The sequence below is a fragment of the Cydia strobilella genome, chromosome 15 (genome assembly GCF_947568885.1).
Source record: "Cydia strobilella chromosome 15, ilCydStro3.1, whole genome shotgun sequence".
Classification (NCBI taxonomy): domain Eukaryota; kingdom Metazoa; phylum Arthropoda; class Insecta; order Lepidoptera; family Tortricidae; genus Cydia; species Cydia strobilella.
Window position 1 is genome coordinate 12,721,433 of NC_086055.1, and position 13,494 is coordinate 12,734,926.

General features: G+C 35.4%; 3 protein-coding genes across 6 annotated transcripts in view; 2 read left to right on the forward strand and 1 right to left on the reverse strand.

The window, feature by feature from the left end:
* LOC134747590 (small ribosomal subunit protein eS19A) overlaps positions 1 to 13,494 on the forward strand; it is a 469,695-nt gene that overhangs the window by 454,488 nt on the left and 1,713 nt on the right. The window contains exons 1-3 of one of the 3 annotated variants that reach the window (XM_063682183.1): positions 10,270 to 10,339; positions 10,812 to 10,882; positions 11,960 to 12,169. In XM_063682183.1, coding sequence (XP_063538253.1) covers positions 10,812 to 10,882; positions 11,960 to 12,169 — 281 coding nt within the window. In that variant the 5' untranslated portion in view covers positions 10,270 to 10,339. Of the gene's footprint in view, positions 1 to 10,269; positions 10,340 to 10,359; positions 10,422 to 10,809; positions 10,883 to 11,959; positions 12,170 to 13,494 lie in introns of those variants that run through there. The other 2 variants (XM_063682185.1, XM_063682182.1) reach the window with 2 other exon arrangements.
* Positions 137 to 5,819, forward strand: LOC134747558 (probable cytochrome P450 301a1, mitochondrial). 2 transcript variants are annotated; one of them, XM_063682123.1, is made up of 10 exons: positions 137 to 589; positions 831 to 1,062; positions 1,894 to 2,087; positions 2,654 to 2,852; positions 3,118 to 3,182; positions 3,233 to 3,348; positions 3,897 to 4,063; positions 4,231 to 4,296; positions 4,377 to 4,590; positions 5,628 to 5,819. In XM_063682123.1, exons 1-10 carry the CDS (start codon positions 241 to 243, stop codon positions 5,739 to 5,741), a joined length of 1,716 nt encoding a protein of 571 aa, XP_063538193.1. In that variant the 5' UTR covers positions 137 to 240; the 3' UTR covers positions 5,742 to 5,819. The 2 variants fall into 2 exon arrangements, with proteins under 2 accessions (XP_063538193.1, XP_063538194.1); XM_063682124.1 differs by having other exon boundaries at positions 138 to 589; positions 3,248 to 3,348.
* Positions 8,589 to 9,763, reverse strand: LOC134747746 (protein lin-52 homolog). The gene is made up of 4 exons (XM_063682369.1): positions 9,701 to 9,763; positions 9,442 to 9,543; positions 9,087 to 9,185; positions 8,589 to 8,941 (listed from the first exon to the last, which is right to left on the reverse strand). Exons 1-4 carry the CDS (start codon positions 9,732 to 9,734, stop codon positions 8,802 to 8,804), a joined length of 375 nt encoding a protein of 124 aa, XP_063538439.1. The 5' UTR covers positions 9,735 to 9,763; the 3' UTR covers positions 8,589 to 8,801.

The following is a 13,494-nucleotide window of genomic DNA, read 5'->3' on the forward strand; positions in this document are numbered from 1 at the left end:
TTTTTTTATAATATTGCCATTATTCGAAATCAAAATACTACTACAAACGTAGGGCATTCTCGTCATTCTCGTGTATATCAAATTTAAGTAGAATGACGACGAACCATAGACAGATTAAGATGGCGCCAAGATTCGAATGATATTCACATTCTTTTGTTTGTATTCCAATGTCAACTTGGGTCGTGTTTCAGTCGGGAAACATAGATAAATATTTCTGTTTCAAAGCTAAAATTTACTAAAATGTTGCTAAATAAATTGAGCTGTGTTCAAACGAATATAATCGTCAACCTGTGTCAGAAGAAAATATGTTCGTCGTTTGTTCGGATGCAATCAGTGAAGGCTCATGAAATGCCGAATAAATTACACAATCCTGAAATCCAGATAGATTCAGCTAATGAGACGGTTACGGACATATATCCAGCTCCACGAGTTGTTCCTATGGTCGTATCAAGAACGAATACTGAAGTTCTGTCCTTCGATCACGTACCGGGGCCTAAGGCTTTGAAATATTTTTCCAACCTGCGTCAATATTCTTTCCAGATTGGAACGCAGTTGACTGCGGGACTTCTGACTTTAGCATTTAACATAAGTACATTATCTACTATCTGTATATTAACTGTAGATGCGCCATTTGACTAAAATGTTTGCAATACCGAAGTAATTCTTGGTTTGGATAATAAACTACAGCGCCTCTAGGCACTTCGGTCGTCCACTTTTGCCCCAGTTCTCAAAGATGGTGCTGTTGCTGTAGTGCTTTAGATACGTCAATCTTCATAATCGTAACATACAAAACGACCTTTGTCCCGTCTTACTACCGTTAATTTTTTCAGGTAACTATATAAACTTGAAAAACCCTTTCACAAACATGTCTGCACTTTTCGACGAGTACGGTCCCGTGGTGCGTTTCGTGAGCCCTGTGGGGGCCGACATAGTGTTCGTTAACCACCCAGAACACATACAAAAGGTTTTCTCCATGGAGGGCGAGTACCCAGTGAGGTCGGCGCTTGACTCGCTCGACAAGTATCGTGTGGAAAAAAATAATATTTTAGGACTGTATTCTATGTTAGTATTTAACTCGTTACATTTTATTCCAGATATTAATATGGCAGATTAGTAGGATAAATTGGAGCAATCTGAAATATAAATTAAAGCTTATACTGTGGCACACCCACTTTGTCAGTAGAAAAAGGCGGTAAATTTAAAAAAATGTAAGCGCAAAAAGTAGACCCCATAGAAAATTTTAATATCGCGCCTTTTTCTACTGACTTGAGTGGAGTTATCTTATCAGGGCGCGTAGCCAACGTGCCAATCGTTAGTGCTCCGTAGTCATCTCTCTTTATCACTCTTCCACATTAGTACGACAGTGACAGTTGCGTTTTGTTCGCTACGGAGCGTTAACGATTGCACGTTGGCAAAGCACCCTGATCAGATGAAAGACATACACAACAATGAAGAATCGTGCGCTGCCCTGCCCTAATCATCAACCTCTTTTGATTTTGGCCAGATTATCGCTTCCCTCGTTGGGGGCTTTCCCACGCTGAGAGCCTAGCCAATGGCCATTGGTGTAATAAGGGCTGTACCTTGTTTTGCAGAAAGTTGTTTCGTAGAATGTAATATTTCCCAAAATTTTCATTTCATAGAAAACATATTTTTTTCACAAAGGGTCGCAGTTCCAACCTAACCTAACCTACTTTTCTGTTAAGTAGACCTAATAGGTTCTACACAATGACATTTTAGCTGTACCTAAAATTTTAACGGTTTTGAAAAAAAAAGTTTCTATGAAATGAAAATTCTGCGAATCATTACATTCTATGAAACAATTTTCTGTGAAAGAAGCGGACACCCTGTTACAAGAAATGTACTTTGCCAACTGCGACCGAAGTTTTTTTGCAGCAAAGGTGAAGACTGGGCCCACAGAAGGTCCCTAGTATGCGCGCCTCTGCATACAACAGTGTCTCAAAACATGCAGAGCCTAAAGGAAGTGTGTGATATTCTTACGAGAAAGATTTACACGCTGAGGAACCACCAGGATGAATTGAAGACTGATCTGTATAAGGAACTGCATAAATGGACCTACGATTGTATGGGTACGTCATTTCTTTTATTTCTTCTCTTCATGTATGTATGTTATACTAGTTATGTAATCTTCCCTCCCTCCCCTAATACCCTAAATGCTAAAGATGGTGTACACTTAATGATAAGGCAAATGATGATGATGGAATTTCCTTTTGCAGAGTTGCTCCTTTTGACTCACAGATTGATTTAGGAATTAAATGATACCAAACTTGACCACATAGCAAAACTTTATTTTTTACAAATTTCGTGGGTTAGTCAAAATTTTGCATCAAAAATTCGATTGGCTCCCCTTCCTAATTTAATCTGTGAGTCAAAATGAGCAACTGTGCGAAAGCAAATTCCATCATCATCATTTACCGTAAATCGCACTTTTTTGGGCGCACTTACTAGGGCTAAATGCTAAACCTTCATAATCTATACTTAATTTCATCATCATTGGTTCAGTACTTCAGCCGTGAAAAGACACGACAAGAAGACGGACAGTTACTCTCGCACTCGCATCTAAAATATTCATTGAGATTAGCAATATTACTGTGGTAAGAGGTAAATAAAAAACCGTTTTTCTTACTCTTTTTAGGGCTGATATTATTTGCGCAAAAGTTCAACATGTTGGAGACGAAAATAATACACAACCAGAACGACGCGTCATGGCTCTATAACAGCTTGGAAAAGGCCACCGACGCCATAATTAAGTGTGAGTCGGGGTTCCACATGTGGAAACTGTTTGCTACCCCTGCCTGGTATTCGCTAAGGAAGCATTGTGATGTTATTGATGGGTAAGATTTTTTATATAGGTACTACAAAACTTGGCAAACATGTGTATCTATAACTATACACATGTTATAGTTAGGTATATTAGGTATTTGTATAATACCTAAAACTAGATTCATAAGATGGAACGCAACAAATAGTTGGTTTGACAATATGTTCAAGTTCAACATATATATATTGTGTGTGTATATTCGGCGCTCGCTTTTGTAATGTACCTATGCATACTTACTATACTTTATAAAGTTACTCACTTTTTCTTTATTCCTCTAGTTTGATTGGTAAGCACGTATTACAAGCAAGAGAAGCGTGCAGCGGCGACGACACCTTCAAGAAAGGTAAGCTTAAATAAATAAGTAAGATCGACATAGCAAATATTTTACAACAGTACGCCATATTCTAGGTATGGAGTCGGTGGCGACCGCGATGATTGTGGACCAGCCTTTGAGCGTGGAGGATGTGGCCACTGTGTTGATGGATATGTTGCTGATTGGAGTTAATACGGTATGATCCCACTTCTGATGTACGGTGCTCGCTAGTTTCTAAATTAAGTAATGGTTTACTACGAGGGCTAGTTCCAAAAATATATACATAATAACTATTTGCATTCGTTTAAATATTTTACATGGCCATAATTAGCATTAGAATATCCATTACAACGGTATAAATAATATTCAAATCGCATAGGTACAGCCAGAGCAGCAAACTACTTTAGAGCCAAGGATTTTTATTTGTATAAAACAGTATTTTTATGTATTTTTTCCTTTTTCTCTATTATGTAAAAATCTGTGTGACTTATTTGTTGTTGTAATTTTTTTTTTCTGGATTGTTCTGTGTACCTATGTCATTTCTGTATTTGAATATTTTGTGTGTATTGTGGCAAACAAATAAACAATTTATCTATCTATCTATCAACACTCGTGTGCTTTTACGAAACTCTCTTTCAGCTCGTTTTATAAACCCACTCGTATTTTAATGCTTTTAATTATGCCAGTCACATGAACTATAATACTGTAATAATCTTTTGTCTACTTTACACAATTAATTTCAAGATTTCATCCTCAACTTCCTTCTTACTATACTACTTGGCGAAACACCAACGAGCACAAAACATACTTATGCAAGAAATCGATGCCCTAGTGACAAGTTCCATGACGAGTGTGCAGACTCTCAAAGATAACACGCCGTACCTCCAAGCCTGCATTAAAGAGACATTGAGGTATTGATGTTTTTGTTATACTCCTACTACTATTTTATTATATATTACGTAGCTAATAATCACCAAAGGGTACAATAATGCGCTCATGTAAGATTGTTGAATGTGTGCACTTGAAATATTAATTCAAAAAAATCTTGTGTAATACAAAATAATTGTTCTGCTTTTAGATTGGTCCCTCCCATGCCAATAGTTACCAGGATACTACCAAAGAACATAATATTGGACAAATACAAGTGAGTTGATATAATCATACAAATCGATCAAAAATGTTTGCAACACAACGACACTTAAAACATTAAAATTTTCCTTTCAGTATCCCCAAAGGTACTCTAATAATTATGGCGAATCAAGACACCTGCCGAAATGAGAGTAACTTCGATGACGCTGACAGATTTTACCCAGAGAGGTGGCTCAAGGAAGAGCCTCGCGATTACCATGCGTTCGCCTCCATACCTTTTGGACATGGAGCCCGAAAGTGTCTGGGACAGAGTATGGCTGAAGCCATTATGTCTTTGCTTACAGTCCAGGTGATCTTTCCGATATTTTTTTGTAATTTATTTAGGTAAACAAACAGCCACAAAAAAAAACTTAATGAGATTATTTTCAAAATTGCTTTGTTGGGGTTAAATATGAGGATATCATTGTATCATTTGTGGTATATTGTAAAAAAAACACAGCCATATCGTATCTGGAGGATACAAAACTTGGTAGTTTTGAAAATTATTTTTGTTTTAATTAAAAAAATATGGCTCAAATGTAATGATGTGGTAAATGTTAAGAATCGCCTCAAAAAGCCCTTTCATATAAAATACCACACACGATAGGTTTCTAAAAAAAAATTCCATACAAAAAAAATTACTTTTTTACTGACAATTTGGTTTGACCAACTATATGAATGATACTGACATGACTTCCCAACTGGATCAAAACATTTAGTAAGAGTAAAGGTGTCTTTTCTGTAGACATCATAAAATAATAAATTATTTTAATGCCGGCCCAGGCATGTTCCAACCTTCTAATTATTAAAAGCTGCATGATTTAAACCTCTGTAAAATACCCAAATCGTTAGCTGTCATATTGTCCAAAGGAAAGACGCCGGTTTTCCCTAACGTTTTTAACCAATTAGCTAAATAATAACGAACACCTAATAATTTGTTGGGCATTTCTGTCCGGGACTTCAATGTGGGGTCATGAAGCTTTTTTTTTCAAGAGTGCGTGCTTCCACTATGGGTTCACAGCTTCAAAGTGAAAGCACACGTGGACGTGTGACTGTCATCGTTTTGTATGGGGACAGTTAACATGTTAATTAGTACGCTTTAATTTTCATCATATTTGACATTTGTCAACTGTTAAATAACTGTCCCAGCCTATCCTTCCACAAGATCAAAATTTAACCGAACATTCTCGTCTCACAAGTCAAATTCTACACCTCGACTTTGGCAGAATACACCTTGCTAAAGCCATGAAGAAGAAAAAAAAACTGTGGCTCACAAACGCCAATCAGGCGCTTCAGTCGTGCACATAGCCAACTGTAGCAATTGACATCATTAATTACTTGTTACAGGTATTGAAAAAGTTTAAACTCGAATATCACTATGGAGATATCAAGCCGACAAAACAATTCATTTCCAAACCTAACAAACCACTGAAGATCAGGTTTGTAGATAGAAATAATTAGTAACATGCTTTAAGTCTATTTTGTATGTGAATTTACATGTTTAGGTTTCTTATTTTACCGTTTTATGAACCTACTTTTGTTTGGCTAATCAAAAACTTAATTCCCATGTTTGTCTAAAAAGCCTTGTTGATTCCACAAGAGTTAAAAAATCTAGCGACAGTTTCTCGCGGCTAGATAGACTACCCTTCTTTATCTATGTTAATAAAAGAGGGACGGGTAGTAGGTTGTCCCTTATTTTGCGATTTCTAAAATTAACAACCCCCTAAATATAACGAAACTACCTCAAAACACCCTGAAATGTATTTTCAGTGTTTTGGGATAAAAGAAACCGATTTAGGGGGTATGCTAACCTAACCTAACAGGTATAGCGGAAGCCGCTCGACCCCAATTTCAAAGGAATACCGCAAATCGATGTACAGGTTAGCCGTTTGGCACACACATACTAGAGGCCAAAACAAAATTTTTGACCCGATATCAAGATATTACGTATCCTTTGTGGTATATTGTACAAAGAAAAATCGATAGGGTATATCGTATCTGAAGGATACAATCTTGATATTTTGTGTCAAAAACTAAACAAACTATACCAACTGATGAAAGGCGCAGTTAAAGGGTTAAAGAGGTATTTCCCGTTCGATATATGGATATTACGTATCATTTTATGATTAATATGTACCGTATCTGCAGTATAGTTCCATAAGTCTCGTGAAATAGGTATTGAAGTAGAACTGTCACTGTAAAATTGAAAAATTAAAAAAAACTTGTTAATGATATTATTTTCAAAATTGCTTTCTTGGAGTTAGACATGAGGATATCACGTATCATTTGTGGTATATTGTACAAAAAAAAAAATCAGCCATATCGTGTCTGGAGGAGCCCAAACTTGGTATGTTTCGAAAATTCTTTTTGTTTCAATTAAAAAAAAATGCCCGAAATGTAATGATGTGATATAGTTTTAGAATCGCCTCAAAAAGCCCTTTCGTATGATACCACATACCATTTTTTTTTCTATACAATAAAAATAATGTTTTACCACTCCCCCGCAGCGAAATATTTATAAGGAACTGCGGGTCAAAAAATTTGTTTTGGCCTCTAGTATGTGTGTGCCAAACGGCTAACCTGTACATCGATTTGCGGTATTTTTATATGAACGGGTTAGACTAGTAGTCTATCTCGCCGCGAGATACTGTCGCGCCAAACATGTGCTAGACTGCTAGCCCAGCTGGTTGATAAAAAAAAAAAAGTAAAATAATAATTCAGTAACTGTTACCTATTGGTCATCCCAATTACTATGTTATATCGGGCATCCAACAATATAAATTATACCTATACCTAACTTCATCATTATTTCAAAAGTTCAGCATGATAGCAAGGCTTGAATTTTATATGTAGGTCCATGATTCTATGGAGGCTCTAAGCATAATCTTTAATTGTAAAATGATGTAAGACAATGTGAATTTCTTTCAAATAAATTTATTTTACAGTCTTAGAAGACTAAATTCGTTAACATTGTGTAATAAAATGTTATTTGGAATAAAATAAACTGTTTTCTTTCAACATGATTTTGTGTTGGGTGAAACTAGCATACCTATACTATTCTAGGAACAAGGAAAATAAACAAAAATCTTGATTAGAAACGTACATGAGCCAAATTTTACCTGGCTGGTGGCTGTAATTTTTGCAGTCTATGTACAGTCAGCTGCAAATAAAAGGTACCCCCCCCCCCTACATAGAAGTTTGTACACAAATAGTATTGCTGACTGTACTAGCTTCTGCCCGGATCTTTAAATATATGATTTAAATAAATGTATATGATTTCCGTGATAAAAACTATCCATACCAAATTAATTTTATCTAAAGCTAGAGGTTTAGACTAGTAAGAACTTGCATGCAATTTTCATTACATTGCAGTATCTGATCAAACTTTTGAATGCAGTTTACCTTAGTAGTCGGCAATGTAACGTAAATTGCATATTTTCCACATGTTGAATTTTATAACTAAATCTAGTTAAATAGATAGAAAATGAGCAATTTATATAAATAAATTGGAAATTAAAAAATATATGGGTTTAATAAATAAATACATCAATTTAATGATTTAAGCATGAGATGAGAAGTAAGAAGAGAGGTAAGCAGACAGTTGAGTTTTAATGGGACTCTATAGTGGTAGCATCAATCATACATAAATAGGCTGCTAAAATCATTACCTTTACCCGGGGTGGGCTCAAGTTAATATATGCCTATCCTATGATAATGTAATTGTTATATCAAACAGTTTTTCTATTAGTATGCTACGTCAAATATTTGATTTGATGACTTGATAATTTAAGGTGCAGTGGGTTCAGCCAGCACTTTTTTGAAATATCATAGTGCTTTTCTAGATCATAATATTATACCCAAAAATATAAATATTGATTCAAACATAGGTCTAATATGCACCATTACAAATTTGAAACTATTTTTGAACAAATGCTAATACTATTAAAATAAAAATTGCTTCTAAAAATGCAAACCAATCAATTTGTAAAAACTTACTAAAAATAAAAACTAAGTAACAATTGCATTGCCATCAGCTCAGTGCTTGGCGAGTTGCATTTGGAAAAAACCTGAACTACTGGCACCTTAAGTCTTATCAGCTTCATATGAATGGGACAGCATACGGGCCAAATCATTACCATATTATGTTGAACAAAACTATTGCAACCTTGGCACTTAATAGATTAACCTCTCGTGTGCCGGGATTATTTTTTTCAAATAGTTTCCTTGTATTTGGATCCGCGTTTCGGCATATGAGGACTTAAGAACCACATGTAAGGTACTGAATTTGAATTATTAATATAATCACAATGAATTTATACAGTAAGCAAAAATATATGGCTTTTATTAAGTTTTAATTGAAAATCAAACAGTTATAACCACAAAAACAGTCTGTCGAGTTTATACCTCAGGTTTTAGTTTATACTTTGATGCTTGTTGGAATCGTCTGAAAGAGTGCAACAATTAACACACTACAACTTAATGACTAACCTGAATAACTGCTAAATAAATAACACTAGGGGTCTATCGATTTCTTCTTGCAAATATATTCAGGTATTTCCCTCTTGTCATTTCCTTAGCCTCTTCTAGTCCCAGTTGGTATGCCATGTCATGCAGTTTTTTCACTTCCATTATAAGGCCACTAGTTGAAAGAGCTGCCAGTTCTGGAAATTGTAAACAAAACATAATGTTTTGATGATGATGAATAACACCACATTAACGATTCAATAAACATAACCAAGAAAACACATGACACTACGATACGTTGTACTTTACTATGGAGCCTAGTTCACGATTTGTAACACTTACGTTGCATTACAACCACGTCTTCTTTTGTGAGTCCTCTGCTCCAAGCGGGAGGTGACTGGTTGGGGTTCTGAAGCGGTGCAAATTCGGACACTCCAGGTACTGCGAAATCATCAGAACAAGGGGACCCATTATCGGCCTGCGATGCATTACCGTTTCCATCACCCATGGTAAAATCACTAAAATTAAAAGTTCAAAAGCAAATCGGTTACAACCGAAATGCCAGAAATCATAATCCGATACTTAATGGAGGACGGAATGACAACATCATGAAAGAAACCAAAATCCCGCGCTTTTTGAAAATTTATCTGCTTGGGTTATGACGAATAAAACATAATAAATATCTTTATAGACTTACTTTGTTCAGGCCATAGCTCTGGTGATGCACGATCAAGCTTTTCTAGGCTCAAAAGGCTTTCCTCTAGGGACGCTAGAGGAATATCGTCGGGTGCTACTTGCCCTAGAACGTAATCAAAACATCACCAACAAAGAACAAAGGTTTAGTACTACGAACACGTAAGTCGTATTGGACAATGATGTATAACAAGTTACATATTACATCATGCAAAATAACGTTAAAATGAGAAAGTTTAGCACGTAATTTGCAATATTATCACCTTCTTGTTCCATTGAAGTCTGTTTCGCGGCCATTTTCCAATTTATGACAACATTAGACCATAGACTAGCTAGACGTTTAAGTCCATGTCAAGACAGTGATAAACTATAATTATTAAGTTTAATAAATATTAATAAATAACATAAGCCATTAACATTGATAAAAAATGTAGATTATATCATTTTCCATTAGCCTTCACTACACTTTAAAATAAATTGCATATTACTTAAAAACATAAACATTGTCTATGGATTTCATTGATTTCTACTATAGTTGGTCAAACCGAATTGTCAGTAAATAACAAAAAAATAAACTATACTCATCCCTTTCTTTTGTATGCTAGTACTAGTGAAAGAAAAAGATAGTATGATTCTCTCTGTCTATGTTTGAAATGAGACAGTCCTTTGACAAACTATATATATATAAAACAGTAAATCATTTTATTTTAAACTGTATTATAAATGCTACTGATTATTATTTTAAATGTGCAGCAATATGAAAGTCTTTCGTTTGTGTTTTATTCATAAATTGCATTCTAGATCAATAACTTAAAATTACTATTAGTAGATTTCAAAGCATTATAATGTCAACACTATAATTTTTTTTTCGTTCTTTCTTCCGGTTGTCAGCCAAAGGCAAGGTGGGTTATAGCCACATGGGATTTTGATTATTTTGTGAAATTATAAAACAATTTGGTATATTTGTGATATCTGAAAGTTAAGGTAATGTCTAAACTACCGTTTTGTGCATTTTGGCTTTAAATGAGCAATTTACCTTCGTACTTGAAGAGTTGGCGTATTCGAGAACTGTCATGACACGAGCGTCTAGCAATTCCATTAGTTTTTCTTATTATTTCAGCAAAATTACCTTCTCATACACTCGTTTAGTGAATTATACCAGATAATATTCTATGTCAGTTTAAAATTTGACTGACGATATATAATAAACAAAAATTATTTCTTATAACATAACCTAACTTTTATACTTCAGAAGCACGAAGCGTTTCTGCAATGGTTCTTTAGTTGGAAATTCGTGGAGCATCGCCGTCAGCAACTGTCATTTTAGTAGTACCGCTTAAACGATAATTAAATTGAATATATTTAATATTTCAGATGCGTTCCGTCACGCTTAAGGATGTTGAACAAGACAAGGTCGTCAAGACCGTCGCTGCCCACTTGAAAAAGTAAGAAATTTGCGATTATTTGTATTATCTATGTCTAAGGAGTGTGTTTGGTTGGATATAACTGCTATGAATTGGGTCCATTTGATTCTATGCCTTTCAAAAGTTGAATTCTATTTCCTTATGTATTTATGTCAATAATCTATTATAGGATCATTACTTAGTTAGGTGTTGATTTGAAATAATTGCTTATTATGGCTCCATGTTTGGTTATCTATTAGAAGTACAGAACTTTTACAAAATATTTTTTAGCACCTTCATTTGCGCGTTGTTCTACGGAGGTGAAAATAACCCTGTTCAAAACAGGTTGCGAGGGGCAAGAGGAATCTACCGATATGTCATTTTAAAAAATCCGCCCAGTATCCTGAGCTACAGGGTGTACTGATTTTCAGTATTTAAACCCATAACCCTACTTTCTGTTTAAGTCGCAGTCGAGTAAAATGTTGATATTGGGGTAGAATGTGTACAAATGTATAGACAAAAGTGGAATTCATATTCCTCCAAGTTTCATATTAAGAGAATATCCCCTGAAAAGTATAAGCGCTAAATCTGGATTCAGCTATTATTTTCTATAACAAGATGTATTTATTCCGCAAAGATATCTAGGACTGTTTTGTGTAGAATTTAATAAGCTTCAATGTTGCCTTACACCATATTTTCATAGAGAACGTATATTTAGAGTAAAACGCAAATTTCTCCAGGATAGTACACATTTTCCAAGATGGCTGCGATTCCTCGAGGTCCCCAAATGTCAAATAGTGTGGACATGAAAAAGAGACCTTTAATTAACATACATACCAAATTTCATAACTTTGGAAGGATTTCGAGGTTAGACTTAATCTGATTGTGCTATAATAGTAGCACAATTGAACAGGTGCTAGATTAATTAATTTCTGTGTTTTTGGTGCCCCTAGCAACTGCTTACTTTGCATATTAGTTCAAATGAATGCTTTTAGCTGATTTTATTTTTATGGTATGTATAACCTGAGCTACATTTATAACTATCTTCACAAGTGCAGGAGGTTCTTTCACGGAAACACGAAAAGAAAAATTCTAATATTTTACTTGTTAAAATTACAGGACGGGCAAGGTCAAGGTTCCAGAACATATGGACCTTGTGAAGACCGCTCGCTTCAAAGAGCTGGCTCCCTATGACCCCGACTGGTTCTATGTACGCTGTGCCGCCATCCTGCGTCACATCTACATCCGCTCCCCCGTCGGAGTCAAGACCGTCACCAAGATCTTTGGTGGCCGCAAACGCAATGGAGTCACACCCTCTCACTTCTGCAGGTGAAGATTATGTTCAAATGTTTTGCTAACACATTTTGTAATACTTACACAAAATTTCTGGTAGGCGGGTGTTTGTGTCACGCGGACCGTCCCTGCGGATCGCTCCACATCGCCAAATTGTATGAGAAAGCTGTAACCACTCTTAACTTCCCTGAACTTAATACATAGTGGTCCCTGGTGTGCACATGACACTAAAACGCGCCGTAGACTGTAAGTGCCAATTTGACCTAAGATTTATTAACATGCTTTTATATAGTTTCACCTGGCCCTGTCTGTAGGTCTGTAATAAAATAATGGAAGCTAATTTAGACCCACTTCACGTACTTTGGGTGATAATGCAATATGGGGCATTTTCTATGAAAAGGGACCTTTTTGTCGATGGTGCTTACGCCGCACAGCGTCGCGCAGCATTGTATTCATATCGGAGCTTCGCTTAAAATGGCGTAAGCGCCATCGACAATAAGGTCCCTTTTTATAGAAAATACCATATATTATGGTTTTGTTTTAATGTTGTTTTAATGGTACCATCAATCTGATCTGATGGTGGAGACTGGAGGTGGCCATAGGAACCCCGTGATGAAACAATGCAAACTCATTGTGTTTGGGTTTGTTGGAATGGTCTCTATGAGTCATAGACCTAGCATTACATAGACCAGCTATACGCGTGCGCCCGTAAGGGATAGACATAGATGACGTCATAAACGTGGGGATACCATATTGGTAAAAATTACCCCAATATTTGATATCACGTTGGGGCGATTACCCTGGAGGCAAAGTTAGCTTGTTTGACGGTATTAAAAAATTGTTAAATAAAATGTCAATGGGCCGTTCTTTTTAGGCGTATAAACAATGAAATACCTCCTATAATTCGCGCAGGTGGTACAAAACTAAACATGTTTAGTAAATAAAACGTAAAATAAAATGTATTATGGGTTTTAATTTAAAGAAATCACAAATCGCAATCACACCAATTAATGTACACCACATTTAATCTTCACAACATTTGTTTATTTATTTTTTGGAATTAGAAGTACGAAAAAACTTCGAGGTCAAAATTACCCATAAAATTATGATATTTTCATCTGGTATCCCTAACATGATTGTTATGCAGCTAAATTAAGAAGAAGTTTAAAAATGGCTGACCTCAGACTCCTACCTACCTACGTAATTTGGGCGGATAATTTTACAAATAATGTTTTGTTAATTTGCGTAAATAATTGTGATATTTTTATTGAAATCGTTTGATTCTACATTGCTTTGAGTGTAACGTAATTTTACGATGTTATTCTCACATATTGCGTTAAGAGGAAGGTGTAAAATACCGT

Excerpts from the sequence above, each read along its gene's own strand:
- LOC134747558 (XM_063682123.1), top strand. The coding sequence starts at position 241 with ATGTTGCTAAATAAATTGAGCTGTGTTCAAACGAATATAATCGTCAAC. Across the intron at positions 1,063-1,893 it reads ATTTTAGGACTGTATTCTAT|CAAAGGTGAAGACTGGGCCC; the intron begins GTTAGTATTTAA and ends GTTTTTTTGCAG. Across the intron at positions 4,297-4,376 it reads ATAATATTGGACAAATACAA|TATCCCCAAAGGTACTCTAA; the intron begins GTGAGTTGATAT and ends TTTTCCTTTCAG.
- LOC134747746 (XM_063682369.1), bottom strand. The coding sequence starts at position 9,734 with ATGGCCGCGAAACAGACTTCAATGGAACAAGAAG. Across the intron at positions 9,544-9,700 it reads GACTTCAATGGAACAAGAAG|GGCAAGTAGCACCCGACGAT; the intron begins GTGATAATATTG and ends ATTACGTTCTAG. Across the intron at positions 8,942-9,086 it reads AGACGTGGTTGTAATGCAAC|AACTGGCAGCTCTTTCAACT; the intron begins GTAAGTGTTACA and ends TACAATTTCCAG.